Genomic DNA, 18367 nt, shown 5'->3' with positions numbered 1-18367 from the left:
CTCACCCCCGGACCTCTGTCTGCTCCCGCATCTCCGCAGCATCCTGGAGGATTACAAGTTCATCCAGTGCGGTGTGTCGGCCCAACAGTCCTCGGTGACCACTGTCGTCAAGTCCGACCGCTGGAGGGTTGTCCTTGCCCCACACCCCAAAGACATCATTTGGTAAGCCCTCTCTGTCCCTCCCCTCTCCTTTGAGCTCCTCTGGGACTGAAGAAGGCCGTAGGACGGGGAAGGGAATCAGGGCCTGTCCTTCTGCTTCACTGCCCACACACGGCCCCCACTGGGCTGTTTCTCTCGTGGGCATCACAGCCTCCCCCCACGCCCAAGCCCACCCCACCACAAGCGTGGAAGGCACCCAGCCTTTGGGGAAAGAGATTTTTCCTGCAGAAAGAATTCAGATCGTTTTTTTGGCTCGCCTATGGGATATATTCAGAGGCTTTACAAGTGGTGTGACTGAGGGGAAGGCCCAGGGTTGTCTCATGCAGGTGTGGGTGGGCCCACGGGCTTAAATTAGACCAGGGCAGCCCGGTCCACAGCTGGCACACAGGAAACAGCACGGGCTGTGTCTGAGGGCTGAGACCCGGGGTCCTAAGTGCGTCTCCCTCCTCCGTCCCGCCCAGGAAACACCTGTCTGTCCGCCGCTTCCATTGGTGGGCCCGCTTCATCGCAATCAACACCTTCCTCTTCTTCCTCTTCTTCTTCCTCACCACGCCTGCCATCATCATCAACACCATCGACATGTACAACGTCACCCGCCCCATCGAGAAGCTGAAGGTGCCTCCTCTGCTCAGGCCAGGCGCGGGGGCCCCAGGGAGATGAAGGAAGAACTCAGGCGAGGAGGGGGTGGGAGGCCCACTGGGACGTGACTCCGATGCCCGCACACTTGTGGCAGTGGCAGCGGTGTAAATGGTGGCACAGCGCTTCCTGTGCTCTAAAGGGCATGAATGTGGGTCGTTGCCCATCTTAGGGACCGGGGCTGAAGAGTGGGGGAGCCCCAGGCAAGTTCTGGGATGAGTTTGGGGGGTGGGCTTGGAGGGCTGCTTTACATTGGGCCAAGCTAGAGGTACAAAAGGGGCAGCAGAAGGTGTGGCGAGCGTGACAGCTCTGTTCTCCCCACGTTCTCTAGAGCTGGGCTCCCTGCTCTGAAGACAGGGTTGAGGGCGGGGCAGGCAGAGGTTAGGTCCAAGGCAGCCCTTCTAGAGGAGAAGGCCCTCCAGCTCTGTCTCCACTTCCCGCACTTCCAGACACACCCACACCTGGCTGGGCGTGTGCGCGGCTCACAGGAGTCATCCCTGGAGGGAAGGGCTGCTTCATATGGACAGAGGTGTTCCGAGGAACTGGACTGGCTCGTTTCCAAGTTCTATCGCCTCAAGGCTGTCGTAGTGATCCCAGAAGGCCCCTCCTTTCCTGTTATCCCTGTGCCTGTTCCAGCAAAACACACGCACCCACGCGTGCACGCAGCCAAGCCAAGCACTTCTGCTGCTGCTGCCTACCTTTGCCTCCTTTGTCGGCTTCACAATAGGCCCCAGGCAAGGGGACCACAGCTCTCCCTGGGAATTCTTGCTGCATACCCTCCCCCTCTTCGCCACTTCTCACACAACATCACAACAAAAGCAGCATCTCCGGGGGCTTCCCTCGTGGCGCAGTGGTTGGGAGTCTGCCTGCCGATGCAGGGGACATGGGTTCGTGCCCCGGTCCGGGAGGATCCCACATGCCGCGGAGCGGCTGCGCCCGTGAGCCATGGCCACTGGTCCTGCGCATCTGGAGCCTGTGCTCCGCAACGGGAGAGGCCACAACAGTGAGAGGCCTGTGTACCACAAAAAAAAAAAAAAAAGCAGTGTCTCCCCCCTGAGGTCTGAGACATGAGTGACAGCAGCTGGCTGTGGCCTTAGGGCCAAGTCACTAGGGGCAGCCTAGGGCACCCCTCCAGTGACCTCAGCGTCGAAGGCCTGCACTCCTTGGGGATGTCACTTGACCTTGGGGTGTCAGCCTCCGGCCGCCCCAGCCGGTCAGACCCCTGACCAGGAAGGCGGGTCAGAAAGGCCAGACGCACTGTGCAGCCTCGGGGACACCAGGCCTGCTCTGGGACTGAGCTGGAGAAGAGGCCAGGGATGTGGGAGGAGGCGAGGGAAGACTGCAAGGAGAATGGAGCTTCTTGCATTGATGTCTCTCTGCCCTCCTCCGCTCCACCCCTACAGAGCCCCATCGTGACCCAGTTCTTCCCCTCCCTGTTACTCTGGGCCTTTACGGTGATAATGCCTCTGATCGTCTACCTGTCCGCCTTCCTTGAAGCCCACTGGACCAGGTGAGCTGGGGCCTCCTCTCCTAGCCCTGCTCTTGGCAACTGCTTCTTCCTCTGCCCCCGCGAACCCCACCAGCTTAGTACTCTGGCTTCCTGTCTGGCCTCAGGAATGGAATAGATATGGGGTGGCTTCGATGCCTGAAACCATCCCAAAACACTAACGATATTTTTTTCTTTGGGAAGAGGGGACGGGTTTGCCTCTGGGCCTCTGGGCTCAGGGATGCTGAGATAGGGCCACCATACCAGGCATGTGGGGTCAAAACCCAGCCCTCCTCGGACTGCTCCCTCAGCCTCCAGCCACGCGCTGAGGGTCTGGAGCTGCGGGCAGAGATAGGCAGTGCCAGGAATTCCAGGCAGAGGGCAGAGGATGAGAATGAGAGAGCAGGACCTGTTTAGAAAATGTCAGAAGAGCTCCTAGGGCCATAGCAGAGGAGCCCCTGCACTCAATCTGACTGTAGACCCACGTAGCCTACACAGTGCCCACATCTTAAACAATTAAGAGCTATTTCCTATTTATTAGCACTAATAGTTCTATGGTAGGAGCTAATTAGTTAGAAAGGATTTACCGTATGCTGGGGCAGGTGGACCTGCTTTGGCCTGAAGGCTGCGTGGGTCTCAAAAGTTATTCCCTGCACCAAAATTTCTATCACCCTATCAGGCAGTGAGCCAGGAGGTTTATCTTAACAGAAATCCTTACTGGTCTTTCCTCTGGCCAAGAACAGGGCTCATGTTGCTTATTGAAACTCTGCAAGAATTCTGAGTATCATTAGTAATGTCCCTTGAACAGAGATGTCAAGTATATGGTATGTGTGTGCCTTCCCTTCCTTTTCTTATGCCCAAGGCAGACATCACTACTTGATCGTGCTATTCTTTCCTGCTGCTCCCAGCCACAGCACAGCTCACAGTGCTCCGTGGAGATGGCACTGGTATGCACTGTGAAACCATTCTCTAGCCCAGGTGGCCGTCTCTCTCTCTCTTCATTCTGTAGTAAGGCGTTTGGTTCTTATCATGTCTCTCTTTGTTTCCTTCTAGATCAACTCAGAATCTGATCATAGTGCACAAGTGCTACATCTTTCTGGTGTTTATGGTGGTCATTCTGCCCTCTATGGGACTGACCAGGTACCTCACCTCCAATTCTCTCTCCTCTGTCAGCCAGGCTCACCCTAGAGTTGGAACCTCCTCTTTCAGACACTGTAGGCCCACCTCTGGTTGCTGCAAATCCATTCCTCACATGACAGTCCAGTGCCTGTCCTGAGCTTAGCATGAGTCAGGTATCATGTGAACTCTAGGCTGTCAGCCATGAACTCTGCCCTCAAAGGGCTTATCCTCCAGCTGGGGAAACAAGCCGTACCTGTCAGCTAACTGACAGCCCAAGGTGGGAAGAACGTGCAGTAGAAATTCAGAAGAGGGAGAGAACACTGTGGGAGCAATGGCTGGCAAAGGTTTGCTAGAGGGGAGGCCTTGAGCTGAAAGGCCAAAGGGTTAGGGCCCATCATTAAGAAGAGAGGCAGTGTGGATTGGCCAGCTAGAATATTAAGATGCAAGAGTCTTTGGGGATTGGGCAAGGGAGGTTGAAAGGAAGGAGGCCAGCCCAAGAAGAACTGAACCCCAGGCCTTAGGTCATAGATTCATTAACTGAAGGGTCTGCTTTATTCTTGTCCTTTTTCTTGTGCTTTATTCTTTATTCTAGTTTGGACGTCTTTTTCCGCTGGCTCTTTGACATCTACTATCTGGAACAGGCATCCATCAGGTTCCAGTGAGTACTAGAGTGCATGTTTCAGGTGTACTCCCAATGTGCATTGGGGCTTCACACCAGGTGGATATGTGTATCCTCTATTTGCTCATACAGGTAGAGATGAATGCATGTTAACACTCTCATTAGGCAGCCTCTTAACATTTCCTGTGCCATGGACGCCTTTGGGGGTAAAGCCCAGGGACTCCTTCTCTGAATGAAGTTTTTGAACTAATTGTAGATTCAAGGGAAATTGCCCCCCAAAATGTCCTATGTACCTTTTTTTTTTTTTTTGCGGTACGCGGGCCTCTCACTGCCGCGGCCTCTCCCGTTGCGGAGCACAGGCTCCGGACGTGCAGGCTCAGCGGCCATGGCTCACGGGCCCAGCTGCTCCACGGCACGTGGGATCTTCCTGGACCGGGGCACGAACCCGTGTCCCCTGCATCGGCAGGCGGACTCTCAACCACTGCGCCACCAGGGAAGCCCCCTATGTACCCTTTATCCAGTTTCCCCCAATGGCAACATCTTGCATAACTATAGTACAATATCACAACCAGGAAATTGATGTTGAAACAATCCACAGAGCTTGTTCAGATTTTGCCAGTTTTACATGTACTCTGAGTAGATTTCTTTAAACGTACAAAATACCTGGGTTATAACAAAAACCAATTATGCTGAAACATAGTTATCAAAATATTTTAAAATTCAAATTTGTAATGCAATCTCTATTAACACATTTAATAATAGGCCGATGCATTCTAAAGGTAGGCAAGCAAAAGTTACATTTTATTGTTTTAAAGGCATCGGTGTGAAAGGTGATGTTACTTACCTAGAAGAAGAATATTAAATTGGGCAGGGGAGTGGATTTTTGACAAGGCAACATGCATGTCGTGTTAGATATCCAGCCACTTTCTTTCTTGTTTTGTTTAGGTTTTAGGGTTCCAAATGTTGAAAGTCCCAATTTTCAAAGGGATATTATTGCAAATGACATGCAAGCTTTCATAGCTTGCTTTATAGGGCAAGGACCAGAATTCTCCAAGCTTTCTACAATTAAACTATAACTGTAATAAGTTGATTTTTTCCCAAGATGAGTGAGTTCATGTTTGGCTAGGTCATTATCTTCAATACAGTTTGTATATGAGAAAGAAAAGAATTGTGAGTTCATGACTCAACTCTGATGCCCTCAAGAAAGAATAGTTTTTGAAGGAGTTATGAAATATGTCCAGGGGCTTACAGATTTCTCTTTTCAAGGAAGGTGACAGAATTGTGTAGATGGAGACACTGGAAAGCAACAGAGATGCCTGGGTCACCAACGTGAGAACAGGCAGTGTGACCATCCATTCAGGTGGCTGAATGACTACTAGTTGAAGTCGGCCAGCTAGCTATGTCAAACACGCATGTGCAGACAGAAAAATCTCAATCATGTGAATTTAGCATGTCTAATTTAGCGGCCTAATAACTAGCATCATTTTGAAATGATGATGAGCACAAATGGTATCGTAAGAGCTCAGCAATAAGTACAACACGATATGAAAATACCTCATTTCAGGGCTTCCCTGGTGGCGCAGTGGTTGAGAGTCCGCCTGCCGATGCAGTAAAAAAAAAAAAAAAAAAAAAAAAAAAAAAGAAAATACCTCATTTCAGCTGGTGACAGACTCATGGCTATGGCTGACATCGCTGTGATTTGTTGCCCATGCTCTTAATGGAAGGAGGTGCTAAATCGGAGAAAGTAAAGACGTAATCTTTTCCCTATTCAAGGTCACAGAGCCGCAAAATTCTACTTATGGACTCTCCAGGGTCTGTGGGTCCAAGTCCAACAGTCCTTCTTTATTATTTGTTTTGAATTTTATTTTAATTTATTTTTTATACAGCAGGTTCTATTAGTTATTTATTTTATACATATTAGTGTATATATGTCAATCCCAATCTCCCAATTCATCCCACCACTACCACCCGCCCCCCGCTTCCCCCACTTGGTGTCTATACGTTTGTTCTCTACATCTGTGTCTCTATTTCTGCCTTGCAAACCGGCTCACCTGTACCATATTTCTAGATTCCACATATATGTGTTAATATACGATTTTTTTTCTCTCTCTGACTTACTTCACTCTGTATGACAGTCTCTAGGTCCATCCACGTCACTACAAATGACCCAATTTCGTTCCTTTTCATGGCTGAGTAATGTTCCTTTGTATACATGTACCACATCTTCTTTATCCATTCGTCAAACAGCCCTTCTTTAGAGCAAGCCAGTGCATGTATCTCCTAACCCATCCACAAATGCCATAGACCACCCCCAGCCCTGCTCAGAAGGGCCCTTGTTAACTTAAACTGGTCTGAGAACACATGTATACAGTCAGCCCTCCATATCCACATCTTCGGATTTGACCTACTGCAGATCAAAAATATTCAGGAAAAGAATTCCAGAAAGTTCCCAAAAGCAAAACTTGAATTTGCTGTGTGCAGGCAGCTACTTGCACAGCATGTACGTTGTATCTACAGCTGTTTACATTGTGTTAGGCATTATAGGTGATCTAGAGATGATTTAGAGTATACAGGAGGATGTGCCTAGGTTATATGCAAATATTATGCCAGTTCATATAAGGGACTTGAGCATCCCTGGATTTGGTATCCGCAGGGGCTCCTAGAGCCAATCCCTCACAGATACCGAGGGATGACTGTATTTGAAAGCTATTCTCCTCATCTCTACCTCCACCCCATCCCCACTTCCTCAATTCGTTTCCTCTCTCTCCTCCTTCCTCCCAATACCTCTGCCCTTTCTCTCTTCCCCGGCTTCTGTGGCTGTCTTCCACCCAGGTGTGTGTTCCTGCCAGACAATGGCGCCTTCTTTGTCAACTACGTGATCACGTCAGCTTTGATTGGCACAGGCATGGAGCTGTTGCGCCTGGGGTCACTCTTTCTGTACACCACCCGCCTCTTCTTCTCTAGGTCGGAGCCAGAGAGAGTCCACATCAGAATGGTGAGGGCCAGGCCCTTCCCTGAGCACAGCCCTCAGAGTTTCCCTTGGGCGGGTGTCAGGAAGGGGGCCTGTTAGAAGCACGGAGGGACCGGAGGTGGGAGGCATGGTGAGGTGGGGCGAGGTGCTTCTCGGCCACCAGGGTTGGAAGGGAGGTTGCCATCCCAGACAAGGAGCACAGAAGCAGCCAAGCCAAGTGGACCAGGCCACCTGAGGAGGACCCCTGCCTTCTGCCCCAGAACCAGGCCATGGACTTCCAGTATGGGCGCGAGTACGCGTGGACGTTGAACGTCTTCAGCGTGGTGATGGCGTACAGCATCACCTGCCCCATCATTGTTCCTTTTGGTGAGTCATCCCTGAAACTCCCTGGGGACTGCACACCCTCGGACTGGGAGCCCCCCAGCATCCAGCTCCCTCCTAGATCAGGAGGGACAGCCTGTCGGAAGGGTGGGAGGGACCAGGTCAGAGCCAAGCCAGTCAGGGGTTGGGTGGCTGTTTACATAGGATGTTTGTTGACAGAATAGGTTCTAGGGGCTCAAGGGAAGCTGCCGGTCCCAGAGGTCAGCGCCATGGAGCTCCCACAGCCTGTTCTTGGCCCTTGCCACCCTGACAGACCTGAATCTAGCATCTCAGGCCTGGGTGGGGAGCCTTGGGATGGCCGCTGAGTGTGCGTCCATCTCCCGGCCCCCAGGGCTACTCTACCTGTGCATGAAGCACGTCACGGACCGCTATAACATGTACTACTCCTATGCACCCACCAAACTCAACGAGCAGATCCACGTGGCTGCCGTCCACCAGGCCGTCTTCGCACCACTCCTGGGTCTGCTCTGGATGCTCTTCTTCTCCATCCTGCGGTTAGGTAGGTACCCAGCCCGCCCCAGCATCCCGCCTCTGCCTGTTCCCCATGGCTCCGTCACCCCTCAGCAACAACTCTGGAGGAGCAGAAAAAGCCTGGGAAGAGCAAGGTGTTACTCGTGGAACAGGGCAAAGCCCAGTGCCTTCTCTAGGCCTTGAGGGCTCGTGTTAGAGTCCCGGCAGACCCTGGAAGCTAAGCGGAGGACCAGCGTGGTCCAAATCATATACATTTTGGTTTACAACTTTCAGGGCAAAACCAAAGCAAAACAAACAAACAAACAAACAAAAAATCCTATTCCTTCATTCTAACTCAAGACTGGCAGGAAATAAAATATTAGCTATCAGGCTCCATTCGCGAGACATTCCCTCTGGGATCCTAGAAGATGCCTGGTCTTATGTGTTGTCAAAAACCTAGAGGAGGATTCAGAGCCTGCCCCAGCAGCCAGCTTGGCTACACAAAGCTGCTGACCCCACCCAGCTGAGCTCAGAGACACCCTCACAGAGAGAGGCCCCACAGGCCACAGACTGGAACCCCCCGGCTCTCTGCCCTCAGAGCCACCCGTGCCCTAGGCAGCAGTCTCTGCCAGCCCCTTCCCAGTCTCAGAAAAGGCTCATGCTGACCTCCCCGTCCTCCTTCTTCCCCCTACCCCACACTTGCCTTCCCTCAAGACACTTGACCTTAACCTTCTCAGTGGTGTGGAGAAGGGAAAGTCCATGTTTTTTCACTGCCTGTCACAGGGGTGTCAGGCAACATTCAGCTCATGGTTACTTATATGCATTGTCCATTTGTTGTCGCCCCCGAAGACTTTCCTGCCCCAGCAGACTTCATTTTTTTAATAATGCTTTTTTTCTAAGTATGAAGAACTACATGTTTATTATCAAAAATAGAGAAAATTGAAAGATCAAAATTTGAATGACCTACCAGCTCCCCTACAGCCTCATGTCTACCGCTCCCACACCTCACTCTGTGCGTACGTTTTGGGGGACAGGGCAAAGTGGAGGGAGTTTATTGGCTTACTCTTACTTTACAAAATTGTGATATCTACTTTATACTATTCAGACTTGTATCCTGAGTTTCTTCACTGAACATTATGTTCTGAGCAATTTCTTGCATTATCAAAGTACTGTTGAGTACATGCCTTTTAACGTCTGCATGAAATTCTGTCACTTTTAGTCAGTTCTCTATAGTTGGGATATTGACGTTGTTTATCATTTTTTGCTTTTATAAAAACACAACAATAAACATCGTTATGCAATAACTTCTGACTGTAAAGACTGATTGTCAATATTCATGTAGTTAGAAAACTGCTACCATAAAAAAGTTACCAAACATCCCCAAACAAAAATTCTGAATTGCTTTTCCAGGCCGTTAGCACGCGTAACCGAGCACACTCACTCCAGAAGGGCTTACAAGGGCCAGACAGAGAGAGACAAATATCATATGATATCGCTTATATGTGGAATCTCAAAAAAAAAAAAAAAAGATAACAAATGAACACATCTACAAAACAGAAACAGACTCACAGACTTAGAGAATGCACTTACGGTTACCAGGGCAGAAGGCGGGGAGGGATAGATTGGGAGTTTGGAATTGACATGTACACACGGCTATATTTAAAACAGATAACCAACAAGGACCCACTGTGTAGCCCAGGGAACTCTGCTCAATATCCTGTGATAACCTAAATGGGAAAAGAACTTGAAACAAGAATAGATACGTGTATATGTATAACTGAGTCACTTTGCTGTACACCTGAAACTAACACAGCATTGTTAATCAACTATACTCCAGTATAAAATTTTTAAAAAATTCTTTTAAAAAGGGCTTACAAGAAAAGGTGTTGGTCTGAGACTGACTGTAGTTTGGGGCAGTGGCATAAATGAGTGACTCAGAGATACTTCCCAGGGACCGTGAGGTGGAAGGTAACTGACATCAAAGAGGACGTTTATTGGGCAGCTAAGTGGATATTTAAGTCAATTAATTTTTTTTCATGGAATCCACTGGATGCCAAATCCTAAACTGGCCAAATAGCACAGAGGGTTGATGTCCCTGTGTCAGGCTCATTGATCAAGTTGTTAAGGGGAGAACTGGGCAGGGACATCTCTGGCCCAGGCTCCAAACTCCTACAGGGGTGCTGAGCTGGGCCCCAGGCATCTGTCAGCCCGGGCGGCATCTCAGCCGGCACCCCTGCCCACAGCTCTGGTCCTCAAGCGCCACGCCCATGCCTTTCCTTCTCCTTGCAGGGCCGCTACACGCCATCACCTTCTTTTCCCTCTCCACGCTTATCGTTTCCATGATACTGGCCTGCGTTGGCACTTTTCTGGGGAAGCTTCGGAAAGCGTCTGACTATGAGGTGAGTCGCCAGCCTGGCTTTCCTCCGCAGGTTCTCCCGGTCCCAGGGCACACAGCTCCTGGACGCCCACCCGAAGCAGCACGATGACAAGAGGCTCTTGCCTTCCTCTCTGATGACTTGATGTGCAGACTCAGTGCCGGGTGTACGTGCTGCATGTGTCCTTGCGCTGGCCCCGGAATCACGCCTCCCGGGGCAGGGAGATCCAGAAGACAGCTGTCCTCTCCTCTTCTCCCCTCTTTCATCTCCTCCGAACCACAGGCTGCTGGCCCATCCCTCCTACGATGTGAGCCTATTCAGCCACTGAGCCGCGAGGGCCATTCCAAGGCACGGAGGCTTGAGAGAGAGGATGGAGTGAAGGAGTGAAAGAGGGGGTGGTAAAGGAGGATAACCTGGGGAAAGGAGTCAGTCATCTCACTTTTAAGAATCTCAGGATATTGAACTTGTCTGGAAGGGAGGCCTGGCTCCCTGGGCCCCATGAGTCTTTCAGCTCTTTGCCAGTGGGGCCGAGCCAATTATTAGAGAAGGGATCTAATCCATGCCAACAGGACTGTGTGCTCTAGATCAGCACTTCCTAAAGTGGAGTGACCGTAGAGGTGTACGGGAATGATTTCCAGTGGACTAAAACATTTTATATTTTTCATGGTCACACATTTATTTTTCTACTTAACCTTGCTTAAGGCAACTGACACAGGATTTCTGTTCATAAGAGTGAATTGTTTCCTTTTCAAATGAATTTAAGAAAGAAAGTTGATTTAAAGTACTAGTTGATTTAAAGTACTAGTGCCTGCTGCCCTTTCTACCTGGACCCTCCTCCATCCCCTGGCCCGAGTCCACGCTAGTGAAGGACCAGAGCGAACGACGCCTCTGGCTCTGTCTTCCCAATACAACGGGATCTGGGATCTGGTTACTCAAGGGTCCATTGTAGAGACAGAAGGTGACAGGGGACCTAACCCCTCATCTCATTACAGAGATAGAGGGGAAATTCTGGCAGGAGAAAAGGTATTATGGAAGTCAAGGCTTCTCCCAGAGTCAAAGCAGTCTCATCTTTGAACCGCAGCCTCCACTCTGCTTACTCTCTCCCACTGTGGTCCTTGCGAATGGAATATTTCAGAAGGGTCTCCCCAGCTTCCCAGTATACTCTCTGCCCCCCTGGGCTTCAGCCCTGCCAGCTGGACTGCGGGTCTGGAAAAATAGAAGATGAGTTGAGTTTAAGGGGAGCAGCAGGCCCCTTAAGCCTGAGTTTAAGGTCCAGGCTTCTCTGGACGTGGGGAGGGCGGGGGCACCCCGTGACCCTCCTTGTCTCTTCCGCCGCTGCAGCCCGAGGAGGAGATGGAGACCGTGTTTGACCTGGAGCCCAGCAGCACCTCCTCCACACCAACTTCCCTTGTGAGTCAGTGCCTTCGCCCTGGGACGTGTCGGAGGCGGGTGCTTGCAGGGGTGGGCTACTCCAGCAGCATTGCGGGGATACCAGCAGTTAGTGGCCACCCTGGGTACTGGGGAGGAGCCGGGCGTCCCTGGACCCCCTTCTCTGATGCAGCAGGACTTGGCCCAGGTCAGATTGCTGCCGTGGCCCTGGCTGAAGAGCCTTCAGAAAGATAGAAGATCCTGGATTTACTCCAGGACATTCTCTAGAAGGAGCTCAGAGAGGACAAGAACAGTCAGGGTGAACCCAGCCACAGGGAGCTCAGTCGTGTAGACGCAGGGCCGTGCTGGGGCTCAGCCTCAGGACCGAAGTCTGCCTCCAAGGGCACAGGGGCCAGGCAGAGTGGCGCAGATAGAGCCGCAGCGAGCTATTGGAAGTCTGCACCGCATGGTAAGGCAGGGGCCGCGCCGGATGAGTGAGTCCGTCAGCTTGTGAAGAGACGAGGCCGGACTCAGAGTGCAGGGGGTCCAGCAGGCTGGGCGTTGGCTCCCACACTGTGGCTCAGCCTGGAGGGGCGTGAGCGCTCTCCCGCAGCCCGGCCACAAGTGTGGCTGCAGGGCCACTGATGCATGCACTGAGCAGGGTACCGGGTCAGCCCGTGCCCCGATGCCAGGGTGCCTTGGGGAGCACTGAAGAAGGGTACCAGCCAGCCTGGGCACTCAGGGAAGGCTTCCCGGAGGAGGGAACATCTAATCCGACCCCAGGAATGGGAGAGTAGGGGTTACCAGGTGGAAGAGTGTGTGGGGGAAGAGCATTCAAGGAAGAGGATCAGCCTGTGCAAAGACCCCGAAGAGAGAATCTGGAGCACCGGGGAACCTAAGACAGTTGGGGCCTGGTGCAAGCGCAGAGTGGGCGGCAGGGACCGGTGCGAGGGGAGGCCCTTTAGTCATGGCAGCGTTGGGTGAAAGCTCACAGACGCAACAGTGGGCGGATGTGCCCACGCCAGGTGCATAGAACTACAGGTCTGCCTCACTCTGAAACGAACCCTACAGATAGGGCCCGATGAGCTCTGGGAGGTGGCAGGCAAGAAGGAGCTCCAGTACCAGAGAGACAACAAAGGTTTCGAAGCAGGAAAGTCTCTCTTCACATAGCATCTCCCCTGGGGCCCTTCCAAGATGACCCCTCTGGAATATTGTAAGCAATCGGTTATTGAAACCTTACAAACTAGACGCTTCACCATTCTCGCTCTTGATCTTTATGATAAACCTGCACAGTAGGGGGTTTTTATCCTCATTTTACAGATGGGGAAACTGAGACTCACAGAGGTGAATTAGTTTAGACCCTAGAGCACCACTATGCAAGGAAGTGGCGGAGCAAGGTTTGAACCAGGTCTGTCAGACTCTAGAGTTTGAGCTTTAAAAAAAAAATTACTGGAATTGATTTTTTAAAAATCTTTCATTATTATAACAGAGGGGTCTGAGCGTTGTAGATAATTATGGGGAAAAAACAGAGAAGCAAAAATAAGAAAATTTAAAGTCCATGTTTCTACCACCTAGAGATGACCACTGATACCTTAATGTATATTTTTTCAGATATATATTTTTAAATGACATAATACTGTACACTATTTTATAACCTGCATTTTAAGTTAACAATCTCTGTCTTTCTACATATATGCATTTTTACCTCTTCAAATACCCAGTCATATTCAACTTGCCCTACATGTTCCAGAAATATCTTTTTCAGCTTGTCCAGACCAAGATCCAATCCAGTCTCTGTGCTAGATTAACCTGGCACCTGTGCATGTCCCTTTTATTTTAGCACCGTCTCTGTTTTATGACTTGTTGGAGAGACCAAGCCAGGAGTCCTGCAGAATGCCCCAACTTCTGGCTTTTTCTGGCTGTTTCTTCATGGTATCTTACAGGAGGTTACACTATCTCCTGTATTTCCTGAAAACTAGAAGTTAGATCCACAGGCTTGATAGATTCAAGTTCGACACTAGGGGCTAGATAGAACACATTACAGGCAGTGCTGTGAGTCACACCAGGCAATATATAATATCCCATTTATTGCCGTTAATGATGCTGAAGTGACTCCCTGATTCAGGGATGACTGCTGGCTTCTTCCATTGTTCAGTTACCATTTTTCCCCTAGGACCCAAAAGTCATCTATGGGGTTTATTTTGGCCTTATGAAAATACCTCAGTTCTTCTGTAGAAAGAGTGTTCTCTCATCAACTAGGGCTGTTTAGTTTCACTGAAATAAATTCCCACAGGAAAGGTTTAATTCTACCCAATAATTACCTATTTTCAAAATAAGGAGTTGTTTTAAAAGTCCCTTCAAAGGGTGACAAACAGCTCTGACCCTAGTACTTCTTGTATTTTTCTGGTCTGCTGCCATCCCAGGCATTCCTGGGCCCATGCCTGGATTTCACAGGTCACATGACCAAGACCTCAGCTAGCAGCCTCAGTTTCAAATCCTGGCCAACCAATGACACAGCCCGAGGGAGTTGGATGCACCTCTGAAGCTGTGTTAGAAAATGCGCTAGCTCAGGAATGGGGGGGTCCCTCCAGACCCCAGTGTAAGGGAGATTCATGTCATCACCCACTGGGTTCAGCCTGACCTGGAACCAAGAACGAATGGCACGTGTGCTGAACGAAGAGTAGACTAGGAAACTCACACTAACCAGCCCAGGGAGCACGTAGATGCTCGATAAATGATCGAGAGCAGCTGGGCAGGCGGGATGGCCAGGACTTGGGCTGCGGGGGAAGAAGGAAGGAGCCACGGCTTAGAGGGGCAGAGGCTCTGCGTGTAAAGCGTGAGGGGGAAGCGTGTGCCCAGGGCCTTGCCCCAGATGTGACCTCACCCCATCTCCCCTCTCTGTCCCGAGCAGCTGTATGTGGCCACCGTGCTGCAAGAGCCGGAGATGAACCTGACCCCAGCCTCCTCCCCAGCCCGGCACACCTACGGCACCATGAACGGACAGCCGGAAGAGGGAGAAGAGGAGAGTGGTGTGAGGGGCTTTGCAAGGGAGCTGGACTCGGCCCAGTTCCAGGAAGGGCTGGAACTGGAGGGCCAGAGCCAGTACCACTGACCAGGACCCAAGGCCTCCACCTGGCGACGCCAGCCAGGAGTGGCGGCCAGGGGAGAGCCCAGCAGGGGGAGGCAAGGAGGGTGGCCTGGACCGCCGCCCCACTACCTCCTGCAGACTTTGGGAAGGCCCCAACGGAGCCCCAGCTATCTGTCGGCCACGTGGAGGCCCCGACCTGCTGACCAGCTAGAACGGGAGATGACAGGCAGTGTCGAGGGACCCCAGGATGGGATGGAGGTTACCGGCGAGCACCATGTCTTGGGAGCAGGGGCTGGAGCCCTGAGCACAGAGACTGAAGGCTGGGGGACTTCCTGGGGTCATGGTGGAGAAGGTTCGCATCAGGGAAGAGGCAGGAGGAAGCCCACTGAAGATTCTCTGGGGTCTTCGCCACCCTTCCACCAGCTGCCCTGCCCAAGGAGCTTCTGCTGCTGTCCTACCCTAACCCTCACTCCCAGCCCACTCCTCTCCTGCAGTCTGAGGAAGCAAAGGTATGTATGCTGGGCCTCGCCAGCAAGACACAGACGGCCACCTCCTCCGGGTTTCCCTGCACGGGGATCTGTAAAGAGAAAGTCTCTGCACCCACCCGCAGGAAGGGGCAGCTGAGACCATAGACTTAAAGGAGGCGACTGAGCCCCTTCCTATTCCTCTGCCCCTCATCAGATGTCCCCAGGAGCAGCAGGGTAGAGAGCCTTCTCCTTTCTATTCCTGCAGGAGTAGCTGGGATGTGGTCACGCAGGGCTCATTAAATGGGACCTGTGTGCATTTTGATGAAGGCTGCTGGTTACTGTAAGGTGGGCGGGGCAGAGGCAGAATTCATGGAAGGAGGTCTTCTCCCAAAAAGCTGAGTGATGAGAAACCCGATATACCTCCCCAAGCCCCGCGGCCTAATGAGAGGACCCCCAAGGTCGAGGTTGTGGCCACTGAGAACTGCTCCGGCCGCATACCCACCTGAGTGCCTAGGCCCCCAGGGTGACCGAAGTGGGGGGTAGCTGAGGGTGAGAAGCCCTTGCTGAAAACTGAAGGCACTGGCCTCTCCCCGGCCTCCGAGCAGGACCCTTCCTCTCCTCTCGGGGCCGCCCTGCGCTCTGCACTGAAGAGCAGTCCAGTGGCCTCCAGTGTGGTCCTGGCTCAGACACTGCGGATGCCCTGCGGGGGATTGAGGGGCGCAGGCGGGAGCTGCGTCCTCCACGGACAGGCAGAGTAAGGCTGCCCTCCCGGGGCGGCCCCCCCCACGAGGCCTGGAGGAGCCGAATCCTGAGTGGGAACAACGCTGGTGCCACCACTGCTGCAGGCCGGGGGTGTGCAGGCCTCTGGGGACAGGCCCCCATCAGGACCACCAGGCAGCCAGCTGGGGAGACACGAAGAAGGGCTGGCCAGGGCCTGGGTGCACCAGAATGAACCAAGTCAAATGGGATCTGCACGCTCTAGAGCTCTCCTGAGCGCCCTCCTCCAAAGATCTGGGCCCCTGCAGCCAACCTACTGAAGGTGGGTGTCCAGGTTCACCTCACCTGGGTGTTTCCCACCGGCTGCCGGGCACACACGTGCTCCTGAGCTCAGATCACCTGAGCCTCACTTCTGCTCCACCCGTGCCCACATCCTGGCTCCAGAAGCTCCAAGCTTGACCCCAGAGGAGAAATAGCACTTGAGGGGCAAATACTGCTCTCCCCCGAGAGCTCAGCCCAGACCTTGGCGTGAGGGATCTTTCCAGAGAGTCTGGCTCATCTGGGAGGAGGCTGTCTCTCCTCGTCCAGGTAGGAATAAGGAGGAAATACCCAGCTGGTCCCTCGTAAACCCAGGCCCCGCAGGGCTATCTCCCCCAAGCATTTCACCAGCCAACAGGGGGAAGTGGTCCTTTCCAGGACAGTCCAGCACGGAGCCCTGCCCACCATGGGGAGGTGGCAGCTCCAGGCCCTGCCCCACGCCCAGGTGTGTGGCGAGGGCCATCCTGCCAGAAGCTGGCCTGAGGGCTCTCCTTCACTTGGCACTACTTGCTGGCATCCGCCCCGGCCTCCGCAGCCCCTGCGGGACTGTTCCTGCTGCTTGTCTCATCTCCCACTGCCCTGCTGGCAGCCTGTGGAAGCTACATATGGAAAGGTCCCAGCAGATGCTATGGCAGCATGGCTGGGGCTTCCCCCTCTGAATCTGGGTCAAGTGCAGTCTGGTTCTGAGAGAAGATGGTGAGGATGTTGGGAAAGTTGCTGCATCTACTGGCTTCTCTACTCTTCCCGGAGACCCTGGCCACAGCCGCTCGACCTCCCGTGGTCACTGCTGTGGGTGTGGGCGTACTTTGGCTCCTTACACGCCACATCCAGGCCCTCCTCAAGCATCTCCCCTCCAACCTGCTCTCTCGGCCCACACGCTTCTCACCCACGGGCCTCCACCTACCACCATCCACCCCATCCCACTGCCCACTTCCCAGCCGCCCCTGCCCCATCTGTTCCCCCAAGCCCCGCCTCTCAGACCTGATCCTCTCTGGAGGGGGCTGCCTCGGGGGACCAGGTATTGCCTAGAGCCTTTGAGAAATGCCCCTCCCGGGGCCTAGGGCAGCTCCATGCTTGCCTGCCTCTTCCTCAGACACTTCTGGAAGCAAAGTGCCTATCAGCAGCATTGCATCCTCTGGGGACCCCGGTGGGGAGTGTGGACTTGCCTTGGCCATCACCACTAAAGCAATGTGTCAGAACGCCGAACCTTCTTGTTACTAACGCTATGACCGTGCCTTGAATAAACAAGTCCTCCCAACCTCTGCTGGCCTGTGCCTCTGCATCTGAACCAGCCCAGCGGGGCTTCCCCTCCATCCAGAAGGAGCCAGAGCTCCCTGAGGTGGCCAGGCTGGAGCACCACATCTTGCTTTGTGGCTTTGGCCCCTGGGGCCAGAGCTGCCACTCTGGGACCCTTGACCCCTGAGGCCTTCCCTGGCCCCTGTCCTCACGGGGGAAGGCCTGGCAAATGCTACCTCATCTGCTGGAGAAACAGGAAGTGAATCTGCCTCTTTCCACTGTGGATGCTCTGAGAGTCCCCTGAGCAGTAGGGGAGAACTTTCCGGTCCATGAGCTACCCAGGAAGCCACCAGGGCAGCCTTTCCTGGGCAGCAGAAGCCCTGGGGTGAGTGCTGGGCCCTGAGAGTGGGCCCCCGGCCAGATGAGCAGCCGGACTGGACAAGACGAAGATTTCAGGTGGGAGCCCCCAGGGAGCAGCAGGCTGGGCCCAGGTCTGCACCAGCCTCCACCAGCAGCACGAGGGCAGGGGGAGGTCAGGGAGAGGTTGGGCATTAGGCGGGTATGTGGGGCTGTCACAGCAGGCCTGCACAGGAGAAGAAAACCCTCTAGCAAAGGGTAGTTATGTCTGCTGTCACACCTGTGGCAAGGTGGGTAAATTCCCTGCCCTGGGGGACGTGTACTGGCCCTTCCTCTAGCTAGCTCGCTGACCCTAGGCTGGTCACCTCATCCTGAAAGCAGGAGGATGGGAGGCTGACCACTCTGTCTCATTACTGAATAGAGCAGATTCAGCCGCAGGGACAGAGGGAACAGGGTGTGGAGGGGGGCTTCCTCCACCGCCGCTCCCTGTGAGGACAGAGGCCACTCTCGGGGCACAGTGCCCAAGGAATGCTCCTGAGCCCCCCTCGCTGGACCTTCTCCTCAAGCTTCCATAGTCCACCCATGAGCAAGGGCTCAAAGCCCCCCATGGTGTGAACCTG

The 18367-nt window shown here is 53.1% G+C and overlaps 1 protein-coding gene across 1 annotated transcript in view; it reads left to right on the top strand.

Annotated features, from left to right (window-relative positions):
* The window catches only part of TMEM63C (transmembrane protein 63C), a 59319-nt gene extending 41903 nt beyond the window's left edge, over positions 1-17416 (top strand). Inside the window, exons 13-23 of the mRNA XM_024737862.1 lie at positions 40-162; positions 621-774; positions 2199-2305; positions 3335-3421; positions 3993-4058; positions 6852-7014; positions 7251-7356; positions 7703-7870; positions 10111-10220; positions 11538-11606; positions 14476-17416. Coding sequence (XP_024593630.1) covers positions 40-162; positions 621-774; positions 2199-2305; positions 3335-3421; positions 3993-4058; positions 6852-7014; positions 7251-7356; positions 7703-7870; positions 10111-10220; positions 11538-11606; positions 14476-14676 — 1354 coding nt within the window. The 3' untranslated portion in view covers positions 14677-17416. The remainder of the gene's footprint in view (positions 1-39; positions 163-620; positions 775-2198; positions 2306-3334; positions 3422-3992; positions 4059-6851; positions 7015-7250; positions 7357-7702; positions 7871-10110; positions 10221-11537; positions 11607-14475) is intronic.
* The last annotated feature ends 951 nt before the right edge of the window (positions 17417-18367 follow it).

This window comes from Neophocaena asiaeorientalis, unplaced genomic scaffold (assembly GCF_003031525.2).
Source record: "Neophocaena asiaeorientalis asiaeorientalis breed wild unplaced genomic scaffold, Neophocaena_asiaeorientalis_V1.1 scaffold49, whole genome shotgun sequence".
In the NCBI taxonomy this organism is placed as follows: domain Eukaryota; kingdom Metazoa; phylum Chordata; class Mammalia; order Artiodactyla; family Phocoenidae; genus Neophocaena; species Neophocaena asiaeorientalis.
Note: the sequence above shows the minus strand (reverse complement) of the source record. Positions and strands in the feature narration are given on the sequence as shown.